We start from the raw sequence: 19404 nt of genomic DNA, 5'->3' as shown, positions 1-19404 counted from the left end.
GAAATCATTCTAATATGCTGATTTAATGCTCAAGAGACATTTCTTTTTATCATCAATGTTGAAAACAGTGATTTATTTTTCCAGGAGATCAAAATAAATGCATTATAAGGTATTCATTATGTATGTTATAATTCATATCTTTTCATAAATAATTGTAACCAAAGTTAAAATGCATTATAATATTTTCAGATTGCTTGTTACATCTGAAATTGATTGTTTGTCGTGTGTTTTAATGCATTTCCATGCAATAAATAGGCAAGTATTGTAACTGTGGTTACAATTATACATGAGACCATATAATTAATAATAAGGTGCATTACAAGGCATAATTAATGCATTGAAAATATTGCATTATACAGGCTTCAAGTGTTACTGAAATCTTTTATAAAATTATAAATGTTTTCACTGTCACTTCTGATCAATTTAAGCTGCCTTGCTGAAGTATTAATTTCTCATATATATATATACACACACACACACAAACCCTAACTTTCGAACCTAAATGTACTGTACATTATAAAATAACAACACTGACCAGAAAATGAGGCCCATACTTGTTTTAATGTGGCACAGTAGAATGATAAGAGAGTCATGGTCTTCACAATAATAAACTGAGCAGGAAGAAGGAAATAAAGAGAGATGAAGAACCCCTCAGGCTGTTAGATTAGGAAGAGAAATGTAGGACGCAGCAGCAGAAAGTCACTCGTTCTCCTCCACCACATTTAGAGAATCTTCCTCCTCATGTTCATCAGGTTTCTTCTCTTCCTCCACCAACACCTCTTCATCTACTGACTTCTGCAGTTCTTCCTCCACTAACTCCTGTAGTTCTGCTAACTCCTCTTCCTCCCCAAACACGTCCTGGCTGTTGTGGTTAGTATGATTCTGCTCAAGTTCACTCTGAGAGACCACCTCTTCGTCCACTATTTCTTGGGTGATGATGATGGCTTTCTTAAGACCTACGCAAGACGGAAGAGGAGGAGCTGGAGACAGAACGTAGGCTGGAGGTTAGAGTCAGTCTTTAGTAATTCATTACATTTATGTAGCTTGCAAAAAAAAAAAAAAGTAGTTATTTTTCTCTAAAAACATTAGAAGCAAACAAATCATTAATGTTTAACTGCTGCACAGGGCTTGACATTAACACCCACCAACCCGCCAAATTGTAATCTTTTAAAAAGGCATCTGAAATAATAAACTAAGTGCAATGCACTGTTGTCAAAAATACAAAAACCCTTCCAATACTCATTTTCTGCAGAACAGATACAGGATTCCAGCTCCGCTTTCTCACTCTCTCATCTCTCCGACAACGAGTTATACACACACTTTACTCACTCGATTAATTTGCTCCGAATGATAAATATTGTTGGTGTTACCGTACCTTATTAGATATTCTCTGGTTATGTTTTAAATTAGGTAAACAGTTGAGAAAGAAAACCATGTGTAACAGTATAATGGGTCCGTGTGTCAGGTCTTAAAGTGACAGCAGCCAAATGTACCTGCTAACAAATTATGAGATGATATTAAAAATATCTATATGGTGGTTTTTCCCCATGGTATCGATGTCAAAATTGTGGCTAGTAACTTTGGAAAACCACTAGCCACAGTGGCTGGTGAGCAAAAAAGTTAATGTCAAGCCCTGGTGCTGCATATATTAGTCGAGAAAGCAACTTTTGTAATTGGCTAGTCAATATTATTTGGGTCATTCTATGAATCACGTGCCTATTGCAGTTTGATAAGGTAATTTTGCAAGTGAGTTTTTGTAAATTAAAAAATATATATATCAGAAAAATAATGTTTAAAAGAAAATACATTGCATTGCAAAATTGCAACCACAAAATTGCAACTTATAAGTTCATAAAGCTAAAATGTGCTTTGAGATTTTAATGCTGATACTTCTACAAATATCTACTTTTTCACAATTTTATGACCTAAATACTAATTTCTTTATACATTTCTGTTCAAACGTTTGTGGTCATCAAGAAATTAATACAATTTCAAATAAATGCTGTTCTTTTGAACAATGTTTTTTTTTTTTTTTAAGAATCCTGAGAAAAAAAGTTCATCACAAAAACATATATTTTGTTAATGTATATGTTTGTACTGTATTTTTGAGCAAATAAAAGCCTTGGTGAGCATAAGAGACTTCTTTCAAAAACATCTTGGTGATCAAACTTTTGAACAGTATATATATATATATTATATCACGATTAATCGCATCTAACATAAAAGTGTTTATATAATATATGTGTATATACAGACATATATTATATAAACATTTTAGCTTTACACACCAACTTTTAACTTTTATGTAAGATGCGATTAATCGATTCGGTGGTACTAGAGCTCAAAACGGGTGGCTAAAAAAGGCATATATAAATATATGAAGGACACAAATGGTACTTGTTTTATAGAATGACCCATTTGATTCTTTAACAAATTGTAAAGATGATTATCTTCAAACATATTTGCATGAGGATAGCAGTGAGAAACAAAAACAGTGTGACTGATGCATGTATATTTGGCAAGCGAGGGCTCGGGCAGCACTGTTTACTCGTCTGTGTGAGACCGTAGAGCAGTGAGTAATGATTAGTATGAAGACAAGCTTGATGTGGGTGGGTTAGGCAAGCGTTTGTTAACTCAAACTTAACGACGATGCCTAAAATCTACACGTCACGTACTCACCTGCATACAACGCCTGCTCTAAAGAAAATTCCTCTCTGTGGGAGGGAAGAGAAAACATGAGAGAGTGGCACAAATGTAGGTACTTGTGGGGAAAAGATGCAACTAATTATTCAAGACTGGGGTGGATCGATGTTAAGGATCGTTCACTGAAAAACCCACATTGGGCGACCATTTTTCTGCATACCGGGGGGGGATGTGACCCCCTCATTGTCTATGGTGTTTAAGTGATGTCTGTTTTAAAAGACAAATGCTTGCTGGGACATGTTTCAGTCTGTAGGGAAAGAGTCTGTGCCTTGTGTTTGTTAGCGTGACTTCACCATGGAAAGATATGCTAGATTTGCATGGGCAGCTCACCAGGGAAAATGCTGTATGGACACAGCAATATTGTGTGATGTGCACATTGCAATTTGTGACCAAATGCTTTTCAAAATCCTATATATATATTAGGGCTGTCAAAAGATTAATCGCGATTAATCGCATCCAAAATAAAAGTTTGTGTTTACATAATATATGTGTGTGTACTGTGTATAATTAAATTTGTATATATAAATACACACACATGCTTGTATATATTTAAGAAAAATGTGTAATTTATATATAAAAAAATTATATTTATATATAATATAAATTATATATAAATACATACAGTATATGTATGCAAATATTTCTTAAATATATACATGCATGTGTGTGTATTTATATATACAAAATAATTATACACAGTACACACACATATATTATGTAAACACAAACTTTTATTTTGGATGCGATTAATCGATTAATCTAATATATATATATACACATACCTTTTAAAGAATAGTTCACCCAAAAATGAAAATTATCCCATAATTGACTCCCCCTCTCAAGCCATCCTATAGTGTATATGCCTTTCTTCTTTCAGTCGGACACAATCGGAGTTATATTAAATAGTATAAAAGTATTAAAGGATAGAGCAAAAGATAATGCCGGTCAAGAATTAGAAGTCTAAAACGAGAAGTTTCAAAGAAAAATGAAAGAAAAGAGAAAAAATGCCTACGTCATGCATCAGGTCAGAGGTCATCCTTCCGCCGGAACTCGATTCTCATGAACGCGAGTATGGCCGTTGCTGGAAGCCAGTGATTATAGTTAATAAAGTTTTAAATATGGATATTTTTCTTACAAATATGATGCGATTTTGGAGCTTCAAAAACTTAGGCTCTATTCAATGCCATTACAAAGCTGGGAAGAGCCAGGATTTATAGTTATTATATAGTTATTTAATATAACTCTGTGTTTAGCTGAAAGAAGAAAGTCATATAAATCTAGGATGGCTTGAGGGTGAGTAAATTATGAGACAATTTTCATTTTTGGGTCAACTATTCCTTTAATAATTTCTTTTTAATAGAAAGATTGTTAAAACGGACTGATGCACGAAAATGAATCGAACCAACCAACTCTAATGCCATTATTACAATGTTTAAAGTCAACATGAACATGCACTAAATGTCTATGTAATTTTATCAAATTATAACAATACTTTTATATCGCTAGTAAAATCATCTTGAAAATATCGCGAATATTTGAAATATTGCCCATGCTTTCCTAACTGGTACATTCTTAAAAATAAAGGTTCCAAAAGGTTGTTTTTTTTTCATTGAAAAATCATTTTGAGTTCCACAAAGAATGCTTTTATTCCTCTTTGTGTGTGGAGAACTTTTTAATTCCACTATAAAGAACCATTTGTGCAATGTAAAGATTCTATGAATGTTAAAGGTTCCACATGGAACCATAAATGCCAATTAAGAACCTTTATTTTTAAGATTGTAGTATTGATTCTTTATAAGGGCTTCAAGCTTCACACTCTCAAAAAAAAAAAAAAAAAAATGGTACAAATGGGAAGTGTATTTTTTCGAAAGGTACTAATATGTACCATTTAGGTGCAAAAATGCACACTTTAGGTACTAATATGCACCCTTTAGGGATAAACAAGGTACAAAGGTACCATTTGAAAGGGTATAAACCCAGTGACAGCTTTTGTAGTTTTAAAAAAGAAAAACAAATGATTCAGCTCATTAGGGACTTGTGGCGATTAAGTATAATGGATGAGTCTAGCATTGAGCTGGAATATTTTTTGAATCTCATTGTTCACAAACTTTCCATCTTACCTGTCTTTGTCCCCCTTATTGTCGTCAACAACACCCTCCAAAAGACGATGATAGCTGGCGATCTCTGCCTCGAGTTTGGACTTAATGTTGAGCAGCGCCTCGTACTCGGCCGTGTGCCGCTCCACCTGTGCACGCACCTGTCCCAGCTCACTCTCCAGCTGCAGGATTTGAGAGTTGTGGCCATTGACCTCCTGACCGTAACGTGCTTCAGTTTCATGCAGCGAATCTTCGAGAGAACGAATCTGCAACGCACCAAGCAGAGTAAGAAAAGTTTGGACACATGATCTTAATAACCTTTTGAAATAAAGGCCTCTGCTTAAATGCTTGCAATTAGTTTTATGGACAAAAATAAAAATATATATTTTTAATAAGTTATATTTTTATTAACTGTATTGTTTTTATTATTACTTTTTTTATAGATTACTATTATTCTAAAATATGGAAAATTAAACAGTATTTATCTATTTACATGAAATGGAATATCATATCTGCAATGCATTGAGTTAAAAATGAACGTGGGAAATAATAATAAAGCAATTATAAAGAATAAGTGTGTGCGTCAAAGTTTTTACTAAGTTATGCAATCATTTTTGTGAAGGATTGTGTTTCAGCCAAGTTCAAAAACAAAAACAAATCTTGGCAAACCAAGGTTTTCCCATGGTTTAAAAAACAGTTGGGTGCACAGGAATAATGTGTAAAATCAGATGACATGCATGCACAGAGACAGGCATCGGAATATTTTTTTTTGCAATAACATTTCAAGCGATCAAATATGCAAGCAAAAGAAGAAAAGTTTGGACACACTTGACGGAAATTATTTTCCCTTATAACCTTTTTTTTTATAATAACCTTTTAAATGGCTTTAAATTAATCCTTTATGTTTCCATTTGTGTTATTTATAGACATCTTTGCTATTATTCTAAAATGTGGGAAATAATATTAATAAAAAGTATGTGCATCAGAGTTCTGTGAACATTTTTTTGTGCATGACTGCTTTAGGTCCAAAAAATCTCGACAAACCACTTTGTTTGTGAGCTTCTATTTTCTCATGGTTTAGAAAACACATGGGTGCACAAAGATAATGTGTAAGTTCAGATGACATGCATGCATGAAGACAAGCATGGGACATTTCATAATTGTTTGAAGGATGCACATGTCTGCCAGGTGAGAGCGCTGACTGTGTAGAAAGCAGAATGATTTGTCAAGCAGATAATTAGTGTAATTTGTGTACTGTACCATATTGTGCAGAGCCTGCAGGTCAATTTCTAGAGATTGTCTCTGCCTGCGCAGCTCATTCAGCTCAGTCTTTGCTGTCTGCAGGGCTTCTGTGTTCTGAGTCACCTCAGCTGTGATGTTGTCAAACTGGATAGAGAGGAACAAGATATTCAGGACACATGATAATATAGGTCCGCCTTATAATTATGCACAAAGCTCGCCTAAATAATAGGCACTTTCCCATAGGGTCACAACAAGGATGTGCTTAAGCTTCATTTCTTTGAAGGTAGAACTGTTTTAAATATATTTTATATGAGATTTTCCATTTTTGCTGAATTTCTAAATATAAATTAGCACCCTTATTCATAGTATACTACCCTTAGTTTATTTTGTAGCATAAATAAATAATTAGATAAACAATTAAAATCATAAATCCTTAGATAATAAATAAATCATTGGATGGATTAAAACATGTTAAATAAAAGTAGGTCAGAAAGGGTAATATGATCCCAAGTGCTAGTTTGACTGAGAGCAAATGTTTTCTTAGAGATGAATGAGATTGCAAACAGGCCAAAATCTGCAAATTAATGGGAGATACAGACATTTTATGTGTTGAAAATAATCTGATATTCATGCTAGGATCATTTTAATTTAAAAATAACAGTTTAGCTAATAGATCTAATAGTACCCACATCATAAAAAGTGCCTTGTAATGGGACACCAAAGCATAGTGTATTGATAGAAAGTGCCAACAATTTGGAAAAACAGAGTGAGACAACAGAAGAATGCACAATACAACTGACTTTGTTTTGATACCAGGCTTCAGTTTCCTCGCGGCTCTTCTGCACAGCTCGTTCGTACTGCTTGCGGATGTTACTAATGGTGTCATTGAGGTCTGGACTGTTTTTATTCTCCATTTGCACATTGACTTGACAGTCGCTGATCTGGCCCTTCAGGTTGGCAACATCCTGTGAAATAAAATGATAAATGACTTTAGTTATACGGTTTATAATAACAGGATCTGGAAAAAGTGTGGCTACTAGATAAATGAGTTTGTTTAACGATTGCCCTAAAGCACTGAAAACCAGGTGGGAAGATCTGTTGACAGTAAGCTTAAATAATAGGTGTGTGCGACTTGAAACAGCGCTGTGCAGACCGATCGGTGTACGGCATCAAAGTGGCGAGAACGATTAGAGAGCAGACGGCTCTGTAAGCTTTCGATCTCTTGTGGTACTTTAATGTCATACACCTATTGGTCTGCGCAGCGCCGCTTTAAGACGAACACACCTATTGATTTTATCGTGACTGCCAACTTTTTTTTAGCATGTCTTAGTTTGGGAATATATATATATATTTCCCCATAGGCATTTCTAAATACATAAATAGGCTTAAATATTAAGTTAAAGGGGCTATATGAGGAATTTCCATGTATTAATCACTTTTTTATAGCCAAGAGGAATTTCCATGTATTAATCACTTTTTTTATTGCTTAAGTGTGAACAGCTTGTAAAAAAAAAAAAACGAGGCCTTCACCGATTTGCACATGAAACAAATGCTTATGATCAGGGAAATGCCGAAAGAGCTATTCTGTCCTGTAATGTCAATGTGTCATGCAAAGAAAAGGGATTAATTCTAACTAATTAAAATAGTCTCACATATCCAGATATCTAGTCTCAAAAATATACTTAATAATCAAACTATCAACGTGTCATTTTTATTACCTCATCTGTTGGCATTATACGGATGAATTGCAGAGTTTGTTGTATAAAGTCAAACATATTCACATCGCTATGATCAGATGCTTTCTTAACTGCTGATTTCTCACTGCTGTCATTTTTGCTCCGTGTTTATTTTATTGAGGTAAGCGCGCAACACTACATTAACATATTCATCTATTTATCGTCTCTCTCAGCAGCGTGGACGGCGTCGGGATGTTTGTTAACAGTATATAGCTGCAAAGGTATTTCCAAGTTCTTACTTCTAAGCAAAAAACGAAAACGAAATTCACAGTGAGTATATCAGTGCATTGAATCACGTTCAGTCTCTCGTGCGTTACATGTGCACGCACAAGCAATTAAGCTGCTGGCTGCAGTTCACTTAATGGCCACCGGTGTCGCTAATAACAAGGGTTTCTGAATTCTACATACAACCCCTTTAAATCAAATAAATAAATAAGTTTCTGAATCAACCTTTGAAGTCAGAAATCAGACAAAAGTAGGCCTACAGGACTCATTATATAATGAATCATTATGAATAACATCCTAATGATGATAGGTCTACAATTTAATTGATTATACATATAAAATAATATATTTTAAGTTTATTGAACATTAATGTTAAATATCTGTTAACTACTACTTATTGCTGACTAGAAGGCTGTTGGAGTCTCATTAATCACAGATCAAACAACCATGAGTAGTACATCTGTAGGTGTTTAATCAGTGTTGATTAGTGTGTTTAAGGCGTATACCTCCTCATGACTCTTCTTTAGGAACGCCAGCTCTTCTCTCATAGACTCGATCTGGCTCTCCAGCTGCATGCGGCCCATGTAAGTGTCGTCCAGCATCTTGCGGAGACGAGCAAGATCCTGCTCCACCCCCTGCCGCATGCCCTGCTCTGACTCAAACCTGCCCGGACGGGACGGTTCATTTACATGAGAGACTACAGGGCGTATGTCACACTTACAGGATACTGACAGCTTTTATTTTTTTAATAGTTAAAACTTAATACATTTCTTAAATTGTTCTATTATAAGAGAATAAATAAATATCTCACTTGACTTTGAAATCGTCAGCAGCCAGTCTTGCATTGTCTATCTGTAGAAACAGTCTGGCATTGTCCAAATTCATTTCCTGGATCTACAAACACAATGATATCATTGTCTCGCATTGACTATCTCAATACAGAAAAAAATCCCCCTAAAAATCTACAATTGTCATTAGACTTTATGCTGAGGAAAATAAACTATAATAAAATAAACTAATTAAATAATTAAATATAAAACAAATACACTTTTATATATAGTAGCTCAGTATTTTCTTCTTTTAAATCGTTACATCTCATAAAAATATATACATGTATATAAAAAAAGCTCCTGTAGTAATAAGTATATGCATTTTATTTTTGTAATATTTTTATGTTTAATGTATCTCTTCCGTGAAAGCAGTTCATGTAGTATTTGTTTTTGTGGCCCTTTTTAATGCATCCAATTTTCTTTTAAATTTTCTTATTAATACTTCTTCCAATTGACAAGTTATCTTTTGCTGCTTTTGGCGAGGTCACTAATGAAAAATGTGACTCTTTACTTAGTTAAATAAGGATTACTAACTAAGAATGCATACATTCTCATTAAAAGTTTAAAGTTCGTTGCAGCATATAGTGTTAGCAAGTTGTTCTTACAAGCTTAAACCATCCAAATGTTTAGACATATGCTTGAAATGACATTTTAATTTCAAATGTGATTTTTAATGGATGAGTTGAGAAAGTGAGCAGAGCTGGAATCTAAAGGGTGGAGAGCTTTTGCAGAAGCTCAAATATATGAACATTTGTTTGGTCACTCCATACTTCCACTGTGCCATTTCATATTTTTGATGACTTTACTATCATTCTAAAATGAGGAAAATAGTCGGGTGTGTCCAAACATCGTCTGTGTACATTACGATGAAAAAGCATGCATGGATGCCTAACAAACCCTTTTATTTGCTCACCTGGTTTCTCAGATCAGCAATGATCTTCTCATATGGGCTCCAGTCTCTGCCGGTCTCCGCTCCTTTTCTCATCAGAGCCTCTTTGATTTGCTCCTCCAGCTTACTGTTGGACTCCTCCAGCAGTCGCACTTTCGACAGGTAATCCCCCAGACGGTCATTCAGACCCTTCATGGTCTCTTTATCATCTAGAGGGGGCAAACTGTTGCTGTTGATCTGCACATGCGGACGCAGTGTGTTTGCCAGATTCCCTATAGCAGATGGGGAAAAAGCCCCAAACAAACTGCCCCTTGAGCCCATGCCAGACAGGCTTGAGCTGGAGAAACTCCTGGAAGGGCCCTTGAACGACATGGTGCGGATTAGAGGTGCCTTTGAATGTGTTAGCGAGACACGGTCCGTTGTTTTACCTGCAGCGGGTAGTAGTGTGAGGGGGGTTTGGGAGCAGCTATATATAGACTCAGCTCTCTACAGTGATTGGTCTGTCTACTGCTGCACCTCTCTCATTTGTTTGCAAAATCCTAAAGACGATAAGCAAACAAACTAGTAGAGAATTTTTTTTGCACAGTGCTGGGTAGTAACTGATTATGTATTACATGAACAGATGGAAAAATGGAGTATATTGTAATTATATTACATTTTATACTGCTCAGACTACATTCACTTTTTTTTTTATAGATTACATGATTACATGACATGTTATTAACACAATGGCAGTAAATTGTTCATATTGATTTTCTTAGTTAATTAATTTAATTTAGTTAAATTTAGTAACTTAGTTAGTTAGTTTTATTTAGAGTTTGAGAAGGCAGGATATTGAAGAACAAAATCCTGAAATGTATCACACATAACACATACTCAAGACAACTTTGTACCTAATTTAAAACAAATAAAAAAAAAAGAAGAAGAAAGAAAACAAACAGGTGGAGTAAAACAGATACACAGAAAAACCTGAAATACAGGCTTCATACAATAAAACCTGTACGTTATTTACAAAACAATTTAAGAGCATGTGGAATAAAAGAAAGTTCATGTCTTTTTGTTTTACTCCTGGGCACTATTGATCTTTTCTATCTTCTAAAAAGCCTATTGACTTCATACATTACCGTATATAAGTAAAAAAAAATAAAAAATTGGAAGGGGAAATTGGTCACATCTTTTTGTATTTTATTTGGATTTGTTTTTACTTAAAAAAAATATTTTAAACTTTTTTTTGATTACTTATTAGATTTATCAACTTATGAATCCCCTGCAGTTTCTTCACGAACCCCAGTTTGACCCTAGTCTAAAAGTGATCAAAAATGTCAGATTATAACATTTGTAATGTAATTGCATTTGCAATTACAAATTACAATTTCGTCATGTAATTTGAAATCAGTAACGGGCTACAATTTGTATGTAAGTAATCTCGCAAATGCATGAGTAACCTGCAAGCAAGTTAATCTGCTATTGCATATAAAGAATAGTTCACTTGTGAGTTCGCTTGATCATAGAATCATATGGAAAAATATAGGTAAAGGCTTGGCATGCTGTGCATGAAATGAAATGGAAAAATACATAGAAAGATGAATGTAGAAGGTTAGGAGGAGGAATGTCTACGCGAGTTCATCTGTTTAGCCTACCTTTTGGAACAAGCTCCTCCTCCCGTCCCGATCTTCAGAAAGCTGCGCGAGCTTCCTGTCGCATTATGACGTATGCTCAGGAGCTCTTTGGGAATCTGTAAAAAGTCAATCTTCCCGATTGAGATCACGCAAGTGAACGTAAACTTGATTTTTTTTTTTTTTTTTTTTTTTTAGCCAGGAGCAAATCCATCCATTCACATGTAAGTTCCACTTTGATGAACAATACAAACATGTAAACAAACGCAGCTGGTCACAGCAGGTGAGTTTGCACACGCGCATGCGTCAGGAAGCTCGCTCGCGCTCCAGAGTGCTGTGAACGCGCTAAGGACCGTTTGCCCTCTCTGTTGATTACAGGTAATAATGTTGTAAATAGTGGTCAGTGTCTTGCACAGACCGATCGTTTCGCTTAATAATAAGGCAGTGTATCATCAGGAGTCACGGGTATTCATTTTGTTTTGCCTGCATAGCCTATGTTTTTTTTTTTTTTTTTTTTTTACTCACTCAAAGTGAGGGAGCCTTTGACATGCCTATATGAATCACCAAGGACCCGGGTTTCAGCTAAAAACTTATTTACTGTTGTAGTAAAGAAAAAAGAATTCTGTGACTACATTTTTGGGTGAACTATCACTTTGAGGTGGAAATTCAAAATCATAAAAATATTTATAAGTAAAAGTAATATTTCATTCTAAGAATTAGATTTTGCTTTACCTTTTGTGACAACATGCCCAATTAGCAATAGCTTATGGGGTAAGTTGTCACACCAAACAGCCTAAAGGCTTTTCATCAAAATATAATCAGTAAAACAATTATGAAACAGAAAAAGTTATTAGGCTACATAGCAAAAATATAAAATGTAACTATAAACACATTAATTGTTTTTGACAATTTTTTGTGTATTACATGATTGTCTACAAAAACCTGAAATATGTAGGCCTACACCGTTATAGCCCAGGAAAAAAAATTAAGAGTTAATTGAACACACACTGACCTTTTGTGAAAACAAGGCCCAGTAGCTTATGGGGTAAGTTGTCACATTAAGAACTTACTATGAAGCAGCTTAATGCAAGTATACACTGCAAATTATTGTTGGCTTTACTTAAAAAAGTAACCTGGTTGCCTTAAAATTCAGTTCATTGAAACTAAAAATGTAAATTAAGTTAATACAAAGAATGAGATTGGTTTAATCAACAGAAGCTCAAAATATTATGTTATCTGAACCACCTTAATTTTCTAAGTTGATTTGACAAAAGAAAAAAGTTGTGATATTGTGTATAAAAAAGTTGAAAATATTTTTTTAGAGTGTAGAAAAAATGATGAAACAAAAAACAATAATAATAACTATTGTTCCGGCCAACTAATATTTTTAATAAATTTGATGAATTTTTAAAATTTACAACTTGCCCCCAATTTGCCATTTATGAAAAATCCTCTCATCCTTCAACCATTCAGTTCAAATACCTTAATTATATGTCTAACTCGTGTTTGAATGTATATTTATGTAGCCCACATTCTTTTGTGCTTTCAAATAATTAAAAGTGCATTTTATATTTCTAATAGCCTAATCTTTAGAATTATGTTCCCAATTCTTTATTTTATCTCTTGAAGTGTGCGGGTTCCACATATGGCCACATGAGGGCAGCAGAGAACGCTTGATTTCTGTTATACACAAGAAACGTTCTTCAGGAATGATATTCATGAAGGATTGGATTGTAGTTCTGTTCAGGGATCATACAGGAATACGGTAACGTTACATTCATACAATACATTGTTTGAACTGGTTCTCTAAAGCGGTCTGAACGATGCGTGAATCGTAGCTTACTGAATCGGTAAAAGCGGTTCTCGAGTCAAATCTACTCATTATACAGAGAACTGTTGAAAAGTAAGTTTTGATAGTACTTTTTAATAGTTGAATAACAAAATGTTTCTCAAATAAAATGTCAACACGCATGCGGAGAGCTTTTATTAAAATACTCAGCCTTTTCAGCCGAGTGATGTAAATGAATGTTAGTAGGCTACTGTTTATTGTAAATGAAAATTAAAATAAATTACTTTGTTTTATGAGTTAAATCATGGCTGCAACAATTTTGATTTCTTAATTACGACGTGACGTAAAATAATCACTGAATAGTTTTTTGAACCGATTCGGTGAAATTATTATTATTTTTTTATCGTTTTTTCAGTGCAGTAGGCCTACTTATTTTTAAATGACTGATTGATAATGTAAGACCTGGGATTTTTTTTTAGCAGTGCTCATTTATTAAAAGTCTGGAATATTAATAGAAGTTTTCTCTCAAAAATCATATATTTGCCTCTGGAATGGCAAATTTCTCATCTTTCTTTTATGATATGCATGTATATTTCTGGTAACAACTTTGATCATTTCATGCGATTAAACAGTGTTCTTTTTGTCTTTCCAGTAACTTATTTATGTCAGCAGAAAAACATATTTTGTGCAATGCTTTAGTGTTATCTGACCTCAGAGATCCCTATCAGTTGCAATCTCACACAGTTTCACAGTTCTTCACAGCTTTCTGACACAGTTCTATAGCTTCCCATGATTATAATTTAATTTGTAAGTATAACTAAATATATTTTATGGAAAGAGAAGTAGTTTCATGGTATGTAATATGACTACTGAGTGTGTGATAACCCATTGTTTGCATGCCATAAATGCCATAGGTCACAAATCGTTTGTCACAGGTGCGGAAAAATCAGGAGTAAACAAAGCACTGGAGACTGGAGACTAAACATTGTAGAGCTTTAGTCTCACAAAGAGCGACAAAGATTAGTCTGTTATGAACTGACAAACAACATGGAGCGACCCATGAACATCAGGATCCACTGCTGAACTGAATTATGAAAGGTTATGGACTTCTGATAAGAACATAAATGACTTAAACAGGACATTCAGGAATGGATCAGACTTCTAAACTCCCATAAGCTACTGTTTGAATCAAACAGAAATGCATCTATCATGTCTGTGTACACAGAGAGATACTAATGCATGCTCTCCTCAAAATACAGGCTCAGTTTCTAGGAAAATGCATGATTATCATTTAGGAAAGAGTCTGTTTTAATACAGATCACTGTCTGTTTGTGCTCAGCTTATCTCAGAGGTGTAGATCTAACAGCTGTAGGCATTTGGTTGTATACATCTGTATTAGTCTAGCGTAAATCATTCCGACTCAAAGGATCCCAGATGCTCAGGCCAGTCGACATGTAATGTTTCTCAGGGAGATAAATCACATCTTACAACTTTTCCACCTGTTGATTCCTCATGTACTATAATGTGTATAATGACAGGCTGAGCAAAAAATCAATAATTTTTAATGTTCTTTAAAAGATCTGACAATAAGTGTGAGCAAATGAGTGAACTATTTCTTTCTTTAAGCAGAAGATCTGCTGAGCTTCAATCCCAAGCCGGAATGTTCTGAACATGGAGACCCAGAGAAGCACAGAGACAGATGACATCCTGAAACTGGCGGCCCAGAATGAGGTTGCTGCCGCTTGCAATAAAGATGATGGAGAGCAGAACAAACAGGAATAAAAAAAGATGAGTATTGCTTTTGGTCAAGTGTATCTGATTTGGATCTAGTTACCTTTTGAGTCACAATACACTCATCCTTCACTGATGAGTAAAATAATCTAATCTTAAATTCTGGTTTGTGGCTACCCTTCTGCTGTCATTGATGAAAGCACCTTTACAATATTGGATCTTATTGGATGTGGTTTTCAGATGAAGGGTCATAGCACAATAAATGGCCTGAATTAAGCTGGCTAGATAGGATGCACCTGCTTTTTTGGGGGATGCATTTCCATCATGCAGATGGATTTTATGATACAAGTGAATATAATATACAGTTCTCAACAGATGAGAGGAAACCGTTAAATGGGGGAATCTTATGAAACACTTTAAGTTTTCTGGTCATCACCGCCATAAGAAAATCTCGCCAATTTTTATTACCATGATGCATTACTGTAATGGGGAAAAAAGAGCAAATTTTAAACAGTAAAATATTTATTCATCAGTATTATGATTTTTGTTTTGTTATATTTTTTGCACTGCCTTTTATTTATGCTTTTTTAAATATTCATATTACAATATTTTTAAAACATTTCTTATGCTTAAAGGATTAGTTCACTTTCAAAAAATGTTATGCTGATAATTTACTCACCCCCGATGTCATCCAAGATGTCCATGTCTTTCTTTCTTCAGTCGAAAAGAAATTAAGGTTTTTGAGGAAAACATTCCAGGATTTTTCACCATATAATGGACTTCAATGGCAACCAACGGTTTGAAGGTTCAAATGTCAGTCTCAATGCAGCTTCAAAGTCTCTACACGATCCCAGCCGAGAAATAAGGGTCTTATCTAGCGAAACAATCTGTAATTTTCTTTAAAAAAAAAAAAAAAAATTGTTTTTAACCACAAATGCTTGTCGTGTACCATCTCTGAGATGTGCGACGCATTGCGTCATCACGTTGGAAAGGTCACATGTCACGTCATCTATCTAAGTTATTTGTCTGTGTTCTCCGATTCAAAAAGGTAGGGAAGGGCGAAAAATTCCATCTCATTTTCTCCTCCAACTTCAAAATCGTCCGACATCTTTGTTTTAATTGATTATTATTATTTTTAATTTTTAAAAAAACGTTCTTTCCACATGATGACGTAATACGTGGTGCATCTCAGAGATGGTACAAGACGGGCATTTGTGGTTATATAATATATATATTTTTTTTTTTTGAAAATTACTGATCGTTTCGCTAGATAAGACCCTTATTTCTCGACTGGGATTGTCTAGAGACTTTGAAGCTGCATTGATACTGACATTTGAATCTTCTTTGAACATTGGAATAGTTGGTTGCCATTGAAGTCCATTCTGTGGAGAAAAATCCTGGAATGTTTTCCTCAAAAACCTTAATTTCTTTTCGACTGAAGAAAGAAAGACATGGATATCTTGGATGACATCGGGGTGAGTAAATTATCAGCAAATTTTTTTTTTTAAAGTGAACTAATCCTTTAATATGTCACATTGGGAATGGTTTGCAATGCAAAACAATTTAAGTCATTTTAAATACAAATATAATAATAAAAAAAAATTATATTTACAACAAATATATATTGTTGTATATATATATATATATATATATATATATATATATATATATATATATATATATATATAATATTGGCGGACTCCATTTGATGTTTCCCTCATTAAAAAATAAAATAAAAATAGTTCTCTTCATCTCAGTGGCATGGGATTTTGTGACTTTTGTTACATTATCTATCTAAAAACACTCAAAAAACCGGGCTTCATTTGATTGTTCTGAAGGTATGTAAAAAAACCAAAAAAAAAACAATCACACTCGTGGTCTTCTGGGGTCCGGGGCCCACATTGAAAAGGAATGGGAAAGGCGAAAAATTACGATTTTTTTTTTAGTTCATTGTTTTAATAAAATCTGTAAATGCAGCATAATTCTGAAACCTTTCAAACAGAAACGAAAGGCCTGGTATTAGAGCACAAATGCAATGTGAAACAAATATGTTCACACACACATGAGGTGTGACTGCCACAGGCAGCATTTGTAGAGTTTAGCAAACAAAATAAGCCACAAATGTAGATATGAAGGGGTGAGACCTCACACTCACACTCACACTCACACACACACACACACACACACACACGCCACACATGTCTGGTTCACTATCTTTGTGGGGACTCTCCATAGACTTAATGGTTTTTATACTGTACAAACTGTATATTCTATCTCCTTACACTAACCCTACCCCTAAACCTACCCATCACAGAAAACTTTCTGCATTTTTACATTTCCAAAAAAACTCATTCTGTATGATTTATAAGCTTGTTTACCCATGGGGACCTCTATTTAGGTCCCCACTGTGACACGAGTCCCCATGAGTCTGTGTGCATTCAGGTTGAAGTCCCCATCGGGATAGAAAAACATGAACACACACACACACACACACACACACACACACACACACACACACACACACACACACACACACACACACACACACACACACACACACACACACACACACCCACCAGCAGATGGCAGAATTCTGCCTGTAAGACCTAGAAACCATTTTCCCAGACCATTTTTCCAGAAATAATTAATCAAGCAAATATTAAATGCAAGCTGCTGGTGTAGTTGAGCAATTTTGTGGTAAATAGGTAAAAAAAGGATCACATATCCCCCAAATCACAGCATAAATGTATAGTTTTGTACATAAAAGTATCTTTTGTATTAAAATATGTAAAAAAAAAATGTTTACAATCGCTCTGTAAGTGTGTGATCCCAAAGACCATGAGTGTAAAGGGGAAATGAGGAGATAAATATAATAAATATAGATAAATTCTTTATAATACCATTGCAAAAAAAACATTCAGGTCTGTCACAATATATTTAAATAACTTTGAAATAAGCGCTGGCAAGGTCCAATACTGTTAATTATAGCTCTTTAAAATGCTTTTAAATGAAAAATGAAAAACATACATGACGAAATAGTTTCAAGCTCATGCATTCTGACGTTTGCACCATAAGGCATTTAATAAATCAGAATGTCCATCAGACACTGGATTAAAAACACTGGGGTGGTGTTAATAAAATGCTCTTCTACAATATCATATCACATGTGCCGTTCATATTCATAAACATACCATAGCTTATGCAAACATCCACGCACAATAGGAGTGACTGTCGTCCCTTATTCTTAGCCAAGAAGAGGCTCATTAAAACCTCAGAGACTGAAAGGTCAAAGCTTTAATAGACTGTATACTCAATTTTTATGTATTTATTTGAATGGTTTGTATTATTATTTTGATTTATTTTAAATTTGAGTCTGGACACTGCGATATTTCGTTCTTTCATAAAAATGTAATCATATTGGGTTTCACATTGTACTTGGTTTATAAACCATTATGTTAATAAAGGGGTGGTTGATTATGATTTCACTTTTTTTTTTACTTTAGTTAGTGTGTAATGTTGCAGTTTGAGCATAAACAACAAATGCAAAGTTACAACGCTCAAAGTTCAAAGCAAAGGGAGATATTTTGAAGAATGTCAGTAACCAAACAGTTAACTGGTCCCATTGACTTCCATAGTATTTTTTTTCCTACTATGGAAGTCAATGGGACCAGTTAACTGTTTGGTTACTGACATTCTTCAAAATATCTTCCTTTGTGTTCAGCAGAAGAAATAAATTCATACAGGTTTGAAACAACTTGAGGGTGAGTATATGATGACAGAATTTTCATTTTAAAGTGAACTATCCCTTTAAGATGCTATATAAAAATATCTGTGGTATTTTGAGCTAAAACTTCACATTCACATTCTGGGGACATCAAAGACTTATTTATATCTTAAAATATGTCACTGCCATTGTTTTGTCTCAAGATGCACGCCAGTAATGTGTTTTTTTCTAAGGCACGTATTTAAAAGCTACTTAGACGGCCTAATCCTGGCTTAATCTAAGCCCTGTCTGTGAAATCAGGCCTATATATATACTGAAATGTAATAGTTAAGATCAGGGGTTCCAGTCCCTAAATGTAAGTATGAGCAATAGTAATGATTTGTCTTCTGAAAGCTGATCGCTCTATGAGTAGTAAAAAAGGAAGAAAGTGTTGGGTATCGAAAGTGCAAGTGATAAATGTGTGTGTGTGTGTGTGTGGGTGGAGGGAAGAGGGTGTGTTTGTGGTTTTTTACTCTGTACGCAATTGACCTTCCTTAGCTTCTTCAAAACTATGGGCAACAAAGAGTCAGACTTAAAAGCATTAAGCAAATATTTTCTTCTTTATATAAATGTACATGTGAGTAATGATCAACGTTAGAGAGTCTTGGCCAGTGTTTGTTGTGAAGTTACTGAAATGTTCTCTAGGGACTGGACATATTTCACATTTTACCCTGCAACACAAACCATCAGGACAGCTCGATTTGTCTTTATATCTCTTGTTTACGGTTACTTTGTGATTTTTAGCCTTTTGTCTTGTGGGTCATACAGACAGTATGCAAACACA

General features: G+C 34.5%; 1 protein-coding gene across 2 annotated transcripts; it reads right to left on the bottom strand.

Annotated features, from left to right (window-relative positions):
* Positions 1–542: 542 nt before the first annotated feature.
* LOC311088840 (keratin, type I cytoskeletal 18) lies at positions 543–10162 on the bottom strand. 2 transcript variants are annotated; one of them, XM_084123186.1, is made up of 8 exons: positions 9746–10162; positions 8814–8896; positions 8509–8665; positions 6842–7006; positions 6060–6185; positions 4824–5065; positions 2680–2714; positions 543–980 (listed from the first exon to the last, which is right to left on the bottom strand). In XM_084123186.1, exons 1-8 carry the CDS (start codon positions 10091–10093, stop codon positions 700–702), a joined length of 1437 nt encoding a protein of 478 aa, XP_083979312.1. In that variant the 5' UTR covers positions 10094–10162; the 3' UTR covers positions 543–699. The 2 variants fall into 2 exon arrangements, with proteins under 2 accessions (XP_083979312.1, XP_083979313.1); XM_084123187.1 differs by lacking the exon at positions 2680–2714 and having other exon boundaries at positions 9746–10160.
* Positions 10163–19404: the final 9242 nt, after the last annotated feature.

The sequence above is a fragment of the Abramis brama genome (assembly GCF_963993115.1).
Source record: "Abramis brama genome assembly, chromosome: 8".
Lineage (NCBI taxonomy): Eukaryota > Metazoa > Chordata > Actinopteri > Cypriniformes > Leuciscidae > Abramis > Abramis brama.
The sequence above is the reverse complement of the archived record's forward strand: the minus strand, read 5'-3'. Positions and strand labels throughout refer to the sequence as shown.